The sequence below is a fragment of the Lactuca sativa genome, chromosome 5, assembly GCF_002870075.4.
Source record: "Lactuca sativa cultivar Salinas chromosome 5, Lsat_Salinas_v11, whole genome shotgun sequence".
Classification (NCBI taxonomy): domain Eukaryota; kingdom Viridiplantae; phylum Streptophyta; class Magnoliopsida; order Asterales; family Asteraceae; genus Lactuca; species Lactuca sativa.
The window spans coordinates 156,110,616-156,122,221 of record NC_056627.2 but is presented as its reverse complement, the minus strand read 5'-3'; the positions used below and the strand labels follow the sequence as shown (position 1 = coordinate 156,122,221).

Sequence of the window (11,606 nt, the reverse complement as noted above, 5' to 3'; positions counted from 1 at the left end):
TGGTTAACTTTTGTATTGGCATAAATATAATTTGCATATTTAGAATATTATCCAACACAAATACAAAGTGGTTATCGTTAGTAACTTAGCATTAAGACTAACGACTCCAATTCAGTTCTAGAATCAATTGCTGTAAAGTTTCAGCTTTTTTAGAAAAATATATTCACATGACATACAATAATAGCCAACAATCTCAAACCAACCTTGATGTTAAAGCATTATGTATCAAGTAGATCATGTCCAATACAGTATATGTATAGGCATGAGTTATTCTACCTGACACATAGTTTTATAGGCATAAATCACATCATAGATCAATTTAGTAAACAACTAAAAGATATGCAAAACTACAATTAACTGATACAATGCCTCCCTTTGTGAATAAAAACCACCAATTTCATCAAAACTTTGAAGATAAAGAAAAAGTCTGTTCTTTTCGTTCTTCTTTCCTAAAATCAACTTTATAATACACTCACTCTCATATAACTTAAAATCCTCCAATAAAATCCTCATCTCCACTACTCAAAGACTCAATCATCTCATCATCATCTTCATCATCCCCTTCCTCTCCATCCTCACTCAAAATCTCAAATATCCCACCACCACCAAAATCCACCCCATCCATCACAAAATCCCCATCATCATCATCGTCATCATCATCATCCCCATCCTCATCATCATCAAGATCACTCAAACTATCCTCATCATTACTCATATCACCATCTTCATCATTTGCCAACAACGCATCATCATCAATATCCTCGTCATCATCATCCTCATCTTCCTCCTCACTCTCCGCATCATCAGGGTCGGAATCATCATCGGTCGGTTTCCGCCGCCCGATTTCATAAACCCGGGCAGACGAATACATCTCATCCTGATCGTCCATCGTGACAAGACCGACAAAGGAATCAGTCGGTTCGGTAGCGAAATCAAGAACGCATCGGTCGACAGGACAGGTGGCGACATCTGAGTAGTTGACTGCGTCGATTGTTCGGAAAGCGGAAAACAGAGGATGTTTGACTCGGCGAGTTTGGAACGCTGATGTCACTTCTTCTAGATTTCTTCTTAGGATTGCGTATATGACATCGCCACTTGCGTTGAATGTGATTACTGTTTGATCTAAAGATGGGACACTCCGAAGAAGCCTGAAGTTTCGTAGATCCCACACTTCTGAATTTATAATTACCTGTCGCAAAAAACAAAATGAGACGATATATAAAGAATTTAATTTAATTATGTAATATAAAAAACAAACCTCGTTTCCAGCAGGATGAAATCCACCACCACCATAATCGGTAAACTGGTCGAACCGGTGAACGGGGCCCGGAACTCTCCGGTCCCACAACACGCCATTCCACAGAAGCATAATATCCGAAGGACTAAAATGAACCTGAGAATAAGCGTGTCCTTTACTTGAAGCATTAGAAGATGGATCCGTAAGTTTCAAATCAGATTTACACGTTTGAACATCGTACAACAAAATCTCGCGTCTTGATAACTCAGAAGACAAAGCCGCAAACATCGTCCCACAATGACTAAATGTCGCAGCCTTAATCCCATCAAACGAGTATTTGGGTCCCGCAGACACTGAGGGCGCGTCCCACAATCTCACATCATGTGAGCTTGAAGAGAGAAGTAACTGTGTGTCCCCGGAGATGAAAGATTTAACCATGGTTAACGGGAACTGGTGGCCAGGGCTGCTTTCGAGCATGTTGTTGGTGTTTGAATCAAAGACTTTGAGTTCACCGGAGTGGCTACCGGCGGCAATTTGGGAGGAGTCGCCAAGGAATGTGATGCAGGTGAGTAACACGCCAGTGTCGTCTCTACATGTGCGCCATGGCCGGAATCTACTGTACACGAACTGGCGGTCGCGGCGGCTGCCATGGATGCCGCCATACATGTTTCTGAATTCACGGGTGTTGAGGCGGGCGGTGATGTTTGATGGTGCGTCGAGGCTGCGTTTTGATTCGGGACAGACGTGTGGGTGGAGGAGAGAGAGCGGCGGTAGGGTGGTGATCGGAGCTGGGCACTGGCGGTGTTGGTGTTTTAAATAATTAACCACGATTGAATCCAAGGTTAACCGCTCGGGATTCGCTTGCGTGTCAGCAATCCCGTGGCTGTGTGCGTTATTATCATCTAAATTGTCAGATACAACGGTTCCCGGTGTTCTAGAGGAGAACGGAGTGTCACCTAGTAAAGTGTTTTTCCGGTTGGTAGTAGGTGTGGGACCCACCGGAGACCGGAATCCAAGGTCGCTGGTGTTGAGTCTTTTGCTCGATGATGATGGTCCAAAGTCACGCAACTCGGTGAGCTTCCGTTTCAGGGGTAATATGATTGGGGTTTTGAGGATACAATCAGAATTATCCACTTCTGAGGTGGCGGGAGGTTCTGATGTCGGAGGTATGGGTGGTTTTTTTGAGGAGTTGGTGGTTTTGGCGGTTGTTGGGGATAATAAAACTAAAGGTCGTCTTTTTGAGGAGAAAGATGAGTGGTTTAGATCGTCTTGTGGTTTGGATTTTTCTTTAGTGAGAAAGCCGGAAGAGGAGCGGCCGGAGGGCCATTGGATTTGTAGTGATGCGGTTTCTTGACCGGAGGTTTGGTATGCGAGAGATGAAGGGGCGGCTAATGATTGTAAAGGTGTTAATTGAGCTTCTTTTAGAAGTTGAGCTGCGGTTGTCGATAAACCAGATGCTTGTAGGTGCTCATGAATCAGCAGTAAAAGCTCCCTACACCAAATCTCAAAAGTTAGAAATTTAGGTCAATAAAATAAAGAGAAGAATCAAAGAGACGAATGAATAATTGAATACCTAGAGTGATAAGTAATAGGAGTAGCAGCAGCTATAGCAGCTCTCTCAATTCTCCTCAGAGTAGGAGTAGCAGCATCAGTAGCAGCCAATGTACTTGCTCTCCCTGAATTTGTAACAATCTGCAATACATGATACAATGACATCATCATAATCAAGATAATCCCCTAAACCCTAATGAATGAAAAATATTTTCTAAATACTTATACTTATTATATAGTATACATACCGCCATCAGCTCAATTGCAACCTGAGATAGTTCTGTCTGCCACCTTCCCTGTTCGCCACTTGGCATCTGGCTACCCGAATCCCTAATAAGCTCTGATAACTTTTTCCCAACCTATAACAACAAGATAAGCTCTTCAGTATTAAAACCAAAAAATCATTGAAAGTAAGTTGGTATTTTGTTAGATTTAGAATATAGTATACCTGAAGTTTTGTTAAAATGTGAGCAATGGTATCATCTCTTGCTAAACCAAGCAAAACTCTGCAGGCGAGAGCACGAAGGCAGTCAAGGGCGGTAGATGGTGTGATAATCCGTGGCTGGAGGAGCTGAAGCAGAACTTTGATACCGTTATTGGCTCGAACCACCTCTCTTGCTTGGCGGTACCCTTGTTCCATCTGTGCAGCAAGCCCGGAAGAAGGACCGCCTTGTTTGGCGCCTAATGAGATTCTCCGGTCACCAACTAGTCCAGAGCAGGCGCCAGGTGTCGCCTGCCCCCCGGTGGATTCTCCATTCAGGTTGACAGCTGGCTCTGATGTGGAAGGAGGGTTTGAACTTGATGGTTGGGTGGATGACATCTGTCCTTGTCCTCCTGGCATTGTTGGCTTCATACTGATTGATGGTGGAGGGCAGACAAGATTCACCAAAACATTTAGTGCTGGCTGAATAATCTGTCCAATAAGATGAGTCGGTAATTAGCATTTGGCATATACATTAATTTACAGTTTTGGTCCCTGTCTTTCGGGTATGATCCAATGGTCATTTTACATTTAACAGCAAAAAACCTAATTGGACCATATTCAAAATAACTGCTATAGCCCAGGGACCAGAATTGTAATTTACTCAAACACATAGGATGAAGAATAACTGAACTACATACCTCAGGATCAACAAAACCAGCACCATTTGCTGCATCAAGAATAACCGCTATACCTAAACGATCATTACTCAGAGTAGCATTCACTACCATTCTCCGACTATTAGGAACCAATGTAACAATATGCAGGATACCCAATGCATATTGAAGCAAATCATGCAAATATCTCTCAACAGGTGGTGCCTAATCAGACAAAAAAAAAAGTATTAATTTTTAAACATCTGATGATTGGAAAAAACATAGTAAATTACAAAAAAAAAAAAAAATGATCTCTAAGTTTAACTGATTATACTTCTGTTACAATCTTGGTCCTTTTCTGAGGTTCTTTTAATGCTTTGGTCACTGTTCCAAATATAAAGGGTAGTATAGTCACATTACTTGGAACAGGGACCAAAAACATTTATGGACTGAAACTACAAAAGATACATTTTGGGGCCAAAACTGAAAATTTCAGATACACTCAGGGACCAAATATGTAAATTTAAGATACCTGACACAATTCCAACATGGTAGTATGCCCATTACAATTGACAAACTTTTCAACAGCAGGCCAATTGGCTCTGACAAACGCGGGCCCAAGCTTTCGATCCTTCTGTATCTGACGAAACACCGCATCGATAGCCTCATTACTAATATCAAGTGGCTTATAAGCCGCCCTAGAGCTGGGAATATTCCGTGGAGCACTTTTAAGATTCTTATTAGGCCGAATCGAGTCCACCTGCAACAAAAGGTGCGCCCTAAAATACTGGCGTAACGCAACAGTTGTGTGGTAAGCGATTTGTTTTTCTGATGATGTCAGCACTTCCGGTGGGGTCCGCAGTGGGTTTGTAGCGGAGGGGCCCACGGATGCTGATGTGGCGCCGGATCTTACGGATGCGGCTTCGCCTAAGAGGTTTAGAAGCTTTTGGAGGCCGTCTTGGTTGTCGAATGCATCGATTACGGCTCGGAAAACGAAGGCAGAGGCGAAAAATAAGGCGGAGTTTTTTCTTGCTTGGTCTTGTGGGCATTCCTGGAGTTGGAGTGCTAGTGAGATTAGTTGGTGGATGACTTCTGAAGGAAGAGCACATACACGCTCCATTATTCCCTGAAATAAACATAAATTAGAATTCTTTAGTACATAAAATATATAAGAATGAAATTTAAGTTTGTGTTAAGCTTTGTAGGGCTATTTTTATGATGAGGATGAGGGTATTTATGTCTTTTGCACTGATGAGAAATCGAAAAGGAGTTTTTCTGTTTCTGTCCCACCTTGTTCTACCCTTTGTAAGAGTTGCAATTTTGTCTCGTTAACAAGCCTTCTATGGCTACATTCTGTGAGGATGGTGAGAAGGGTATTTATGTCTTTTGCACTGATGAGAAATCGAAAAGGAGTTTCACTTTTTCTATTTCTGTCCCACCTTGTTGTACGCTTTGTAAGAATTGCAATTTGTCTTGTTAACAAGCCTTCTATGGCTATAAAAAAGGGATTTACAAAGTGGGACAGGAACTCGTTACTCACTCTTGATCTTTCATCTATGCAAAAGACATAAATACCCTTCCCATCCTCATCAATGGAAGTAGCACCAGATAAGATTTTCTATGAGACAGACTGCAATTTTTTTTGTCCTACCCAAAAGGGTGTACAAGGTGGGTCAGGAATTCACTCTCCACTTTTTATATGTGCAAAAGACATAAATACCCTTCTCATCCTCTTCACAAAATGTAGTCATAGAAGGCTTGTTAACGAGACAAATTGCAATTCTTACAAAGGGTACAACAAGGTGGAACGGAAACAGAAAAACTCCTTTTCAATTTCTCATCAGTGCAAAAGACATAAATACCCTTCTCATCCTCTTCACCCAATGTAGCCCTAGAAGGGTTGTTAATGAGACAAAATTGCAATTCTTTTAAAGGATACATGGTGGGACAAAAAATTTAAGTTTTATCTCATGGACAAGCTTTCTAGGTTTAACTTTATTGATGGGATGACAAGGGTATTTACGTCTTTTGCACAGATGAGAAATCAAGAGTGCGTAGGACAGAAAACTGCAAATTCTGTCAAACTGACACAAGTCCAATAACAAATGGTGGCTAAAATGTAAATAACATGTTATATAACAATACCTGAAGTGAACCAATTGCAAATAGACAAGAAGAGAGGCCAGAAAATGTGAGGGGCGTTCTCGGAAGTGCAAGAAGTTTTTGTATACCACCACGATCCACAAACAATGCAGCAAATTTCCGATGTGCAGCCAAAGCACAGATCAATTTCAACACATCAGGCAAAAGAACTGCAATCTGTGATGGCTCTTTAAGATCAGAATTTCTTTGCAACAATGCAAGACAAACATCTACTCCTTTTTCATGTAACACAGGGCCAAGAACCTCAATATATTCTCCTAAAATTTCAAGACACTGAATACAGAATTTTTCCCTTAGTTTTGCTAAGGATTCAGCATCAGGAATGAAAAACTCTTCAGTTTCCTCATTGGTTTCAGGTTCTGGATCTTTTGAATTAGCTGACTCACTCACACCTGTGTTATGGTTCCTGTGAATTAAAGAAATTAATTACAAATGATTATTATCTTGAAAGTTGAAAAAATTAGATATGTCATGGAAAATACGAAATTACAAACCTACAAACTTCAGTAGCGTTAGCTGCATCCACAACTGTAGAGGCAGCTTGCGATGCAGATAGAACTGCAGCATCTTCATTGTTTGACTTTTTAAACTCCTAAACATATAAACCAGTAATAAATAACTCAGTAATACAGTAAATTAGTGAAAAGAAATTAAATGGAAGAGAATAATAATATTATTAGAACATACCTCCAAAGCTGCAGTTTTAACAAGTTCAGCAGCAGCATCACCAGCAGCTTTAATGGCTTCCAGAGAAGCATTTGCTGTTCTAGCTTCAGCTTCAGCAGCTCTTACAGCCATTTTAACAATCTCAAAAATATCCTTTGATCCAACTTTACAATCTTGAAAACAGTCATCACTATCATCTCTTTCAACAATCATAAGATCACCACCTACCCTTCCAGACAACTTTTTAGAATCAGCCACACGTTTTAACTCCACACTCTTTACCAAACTTTTGTCCCTAAAATTCCTTCCTTGCCCCTGCCCCTGTCCTTGTCCCCCTAATCTAATTCCAGACCCTGGAGAATTAAGAGCATGTTCATTCTCCACACCACCTTCATTCACTCTGCCTTTCCCTCTAGACCTTAACAATCCTCGATTCTTTCCAGGGTTACTTCGGTCATTTACCCTTGTCTTCCCATCATGAGTTTCGTTATCTTCTTCTAAACCATCTGGTTCTGTCCACCTGTCGTCTGTGATTCCCTCCTCTGGGATTCTAGAAGGTTCTAGAGATGTCTCGGAAGCATGCCTCCTTGATCTAATAGCAGCAGCTGAAGAATTTTTGTTGTCTAATAAAAAGTTTGACTCCTTTTGACTTGTACTTGCCTCCCCTAATACGCGTATGCGAAGATACCGCATAAGTTTGGCGGATAATCCGGATGTGAGAACATCTTCCACAACTTGACCTCCACTGAAGTCAAAGTCAAAGTCAAAAGGTCAACATAATGATCTTTTTAAGGAAAGGAAAAAGAAATGATGTTTTAAAACATAACATACCCAGCTAAGCATACAGCAAGAAGTCCAGTAGAATAGGTTTTTAACATTTCAGAATCGGATGATTGTTTTACACTAGACCCGTTTTTGCCCTTGTGATCTTCAGAAGAAGACCTTGTTGACCCATCCATGACCCATTGTTTTATGTGCTCCAAAACGGTTTCTTCAAAAACATGTGGATACTGTAGATATTGATATAATTAGAAACAAAAAATGAGAAGAAGATTTGATGTTTTAGTGGTTGATTACTTGATTATAGAGAATAGAGCATACCATCCAAGTGAGTGAGCAACTGAAGAGAAGTCTTAGAGCAGCTGCCTGAACAGATATTGGATATCGAGTTTCGGATAGAAACTTTACAGATATCAATTCAAAGAATTCATCATTATCCTGTAGAAAGACATTGTGTCATTTTTCATATTGAAAAACTTCCTACTAAACAACAAGATTTATAGTACACCAACTTTTAATGTAAAATAATTACTGCAAACTAATAAACCAAAAAGAGAAGTAGTTTATATTACCCTGAGTAAGTTTCCCAAACGCCCGATGTTATAGGAAGCACGACCATTGTTTAAAGAGGAATGCCCAGTTTCCTCCATGTACCTATATGGATATTTACATGGGAATATGTCAGCATTCAATAGTCTTTATAGAATTAAGTTGTATTAGGCATATATAGACAGATGGGTATGGAGAACCCTACAAAAAGAGATATTAGCATACTTTGTGGATGAACTAGTTGTGGAAAACTGGAAATGATTGCTTTAAACAAGATCAATATATAATAATAAGTTAACATAAAGTGCATTGGTGGCCACACAAAAACCTTTGGATATTTAAACAATGTGCTGATGTGTTGTGTTCATGACATGACTAAATCACAACTTAGGGTAACATGTTGCTTAAATTCCCTTTAAACACAAAGGTCTTAATCACAACTTAGGGTAACATGTTGCTTAAATTCCCTTTAAACACAAAGGTCTTAATCACAACTTAGGGTAACATGTTGCTTAAATACTCAAATTCACATATCTCACTCAAGACAATCAGTAAAATAGGATTCAATTGGTCAAAAAAACATTCATTTCCGAGTGTGATGTATGTCAGGAGTATACAAAGCTGGGTTCAATAGTTCTCCAATAAGCAATCCTGAATAGTTTGAATGTGAAAAAGGGTCACGTGAAAAAAAAGGAAACAAAGAAACAGACAGCCACTTGAACTTGATTCAAACTGAAATACCAGAATTACAATATTTACATATAACATGGCGAGGCTGCATATCGTCATATGTTATAGAAACAACAAAAACCGCAATTAAAACATCCCCAAATACTTTTTTAAAGAGTCATTGGACACCAAGGGCAAATTGGAATTCACTTAATCAACAACCGATTTTTAAGCTAATACGTTTGTTTGTATAGATATAAATGCATATATGTATATTTACATATGCAGATAGATAGAGAGAAGTAAGACCTGGCTTCTTGGGTTTCGAGAATGGAGGCTAGGGCATGAAGACATATGGGCTTAGGGTTATCAGGAGAGGCGGTGATCTTGTCTATCAGTCCCTGAGCTTTCGCTATCAGAATTTCGTCTTCGTTATTCGTTTCTTCTTCGTCATCCTCCTCCTCCTCTTCTTCCTCTTCATATTCCTCGTCTTCGTCATCCTCTTCCACCGGGGGAATCGGTTCAGGTGGTGGCGGTGGCGGTGGCGCCGCAGCTCCTTCCGTTTGAAAATCGTCTGCAGCGGCCTCCATTGTCGAACAGCAAAATACGTAGATGATTAATTCGTGTAGGATTGAATCGCGGCGATATATATATACACAAATTGTTGAATGAATTGATTCTGAATTGAAAGGGAATTCCTCGTTGGTACGACTGTGTGTTTGAGAAGAGTAGTTTATATGAGAGGCGTGCGAATGTGTGTTTCCCTACAAATTTTGGGAATTTTGCAACAGGCCTCGAAAAGGATCGTAACCCGTTTAACCGGATCGAAACCTGGCCCCAAATAATTATAACCTAAAGGGTTGGAGTTAGAGTTTATTTTTGTGATAATATATTATATATTACAGGAAAAATCAGAATTTAATTATATATAATTACGCATTTTGGTTTGTAAAATACATAAAAACCATAAAAAGTTTGCATTTTTTACAATTTATATATGCATTAAAATGAAAACGTAATTTTTTCGTAAAATAAAATTATAATAAAAAGTAGTTTGTAAAAATGGAATTATCTTAAAAAATCTATACGTGAAAACCAACCAATATATATATATATATATATATATATATATATATATATATATATATATATATATATATATATATATAGAGAGAGAGAGAGAGAGAGAGGTGATAAGGAATATATACTACAGCCACACGTAAGCTTAAATACTAAACATTTAAAATATGTCATTTTAACTTAATAAAAATATCCGATTTAGTTTTCACTTGGTAATATACCGTCCACGATAAAATTTATTTCCTCCATTATCGTTTTACCATCCATGTTTTATTTCCTTCGTTATTACTTCATCTCAACGAACATTATTGTTTTCTACTGTTACAAATGTCGAAGATAATCAATATTCTTGCTTACTTATTAAAAGTATTGCATCGACCATAAATCTAAATCTTCAAGTGTTAATCGTGAATTCTCTAATCGCAGTCTTTATATAGTAAAATAATGTACTTTCATTATGTTTAGTACCTAAGCTTAGGTGGAGTTGTAATGTATATTCACTTTTCCCATATATATATATATATATATATATATATATATATATATATATATATATATATATATATATATATATATATATATATATATATATATATATAAACTCTCATGACTCTCATGACTTTTCAATTTCTTTCTAATAATAATAATTATAAGTTGGTTATAAGGTTAAATAAATATCAAACCTTAAGTGTAATTATATATAAACTAAATTTCAATATTAAAATAATACATTTACTTCCACTTATAAAGTTATATTTTATAACTTTTAACATATTATACTTAATTTATTAGTTTTAATATATTGTAGAATGTAAGGGGCTGTTTGTTTTTTGTGTGAAGATCTGCGCAACCACTTTTGTCTGCGCCGCGCAGACAACGCGCAGACATATGTCCTCGCAGATTGTTTGTTTTTTTGGAAGTGCGCAGATCAGAAAACGTCTGCGCGAGGTCTTCCTGGCGCAGACATGGGCCACTGTCTTCAAAGGTCTTCAGACCTCATTTTAACCTAAACCAAAAAAAAAAAAAAACATGGGCCACCGTGCAGTTTTTTTTTTTTTTTTGTTAAAAATGTATTTTTAATGTTTATGACATGAAATTAAGTTTAAAAAATCAATTTATTTTAACATCCCGCAGACGTTAAAAACAAACAGTCTTCTTATTGCAGACTGCAGACATTTGGTCCACCTCTTCTGCCGCAGAGGCTTGTAGATGTGGTCCGCAGACTGCAGACATTTTGACTTCAAAAAAACAAACAGCACCTAAATCATTATCATTTTAAAGATACTATTTTGGAATAACTTGTGTAAAATACTTAAATTATTAATTTAAATATAAAATTACATGATCAACTTAAATATTAATTTTAGTTCAACTTAAACAACCCAAAAAATATTTTGTAAATAGTTAAAAATGATAAATTGTGGTGTCTTTCTAATAATGATTATAAGTTGGTTAATAATGTTAAATAAATATCAAACCTAAAGTGTAATAATAAATAAACTAAATTTAAATTTTAAAATATTATTTTTACTTCTACTGATAAAGTTATATCTTTAACTTTTAACATATTAGACTTAAATTATTAGATTTAAAACATTGTTGTATTTGAACCATTATCAGTTTAAAGCTACAATTTTGAACAGTTTCGTACTATATTGTAAAGGAATCATTTTTTCTTTCATCACATTCATTTGAAACTCACATGCATTTTTCATTTCACCACATTCATTTGAAACTCCCGTGACTTTTTAATTTCTTTCTAATAATAATAATTATAAGTTGGGTAATAAGGTTAAATAAATATCAAACCTAAAGTGTAATCATATATAAACTA

The 11,606-nt window shown here is 37.4% G+C and overlaps 1 protein-coding gene across 1 annotated transcript; it reads right to left on the bottom strand.

Annotated features, from left to right (window-relative positions):
* Positions 1-353: 353 nt before the first annotated feature.
* Positions 354-9,498, bottom strand: LOC111885446 (DDB1- and CUL4-associated factor homolog 1). Its single transcript, XM_023881700.2, has 14 exons — positions 9,002-9,498; positions 8,047-8,128; positions 7,796-7,912; positions 7,526-7,704; positions 6,716-7,439; positions 6,523-6,620; positions 6,011-6,434; positions 4,398-4,991; positions 3,911-4,090; positions 3,237-3,701; positions 3,037-3,147; positions 2,811-2,929; positions 1,259-2,729; positions 354-1,189 (listed from the first exon to the last, which is right to left on the bottom strand). The coding sequence occupies exons 1-14, from the start codon at positions 9,280-9,282 to the stop codon at positions 488-490; spliced, it is 5,547 nt and encodes a 1,848-aa protein (XP_023737468.1). The 5' UTR covers positions 9,283-9,498; the 3' UTR covers positions 354-487.
* Positions 9,499-11,606: the final 2,108 nt, after the last annotated feature.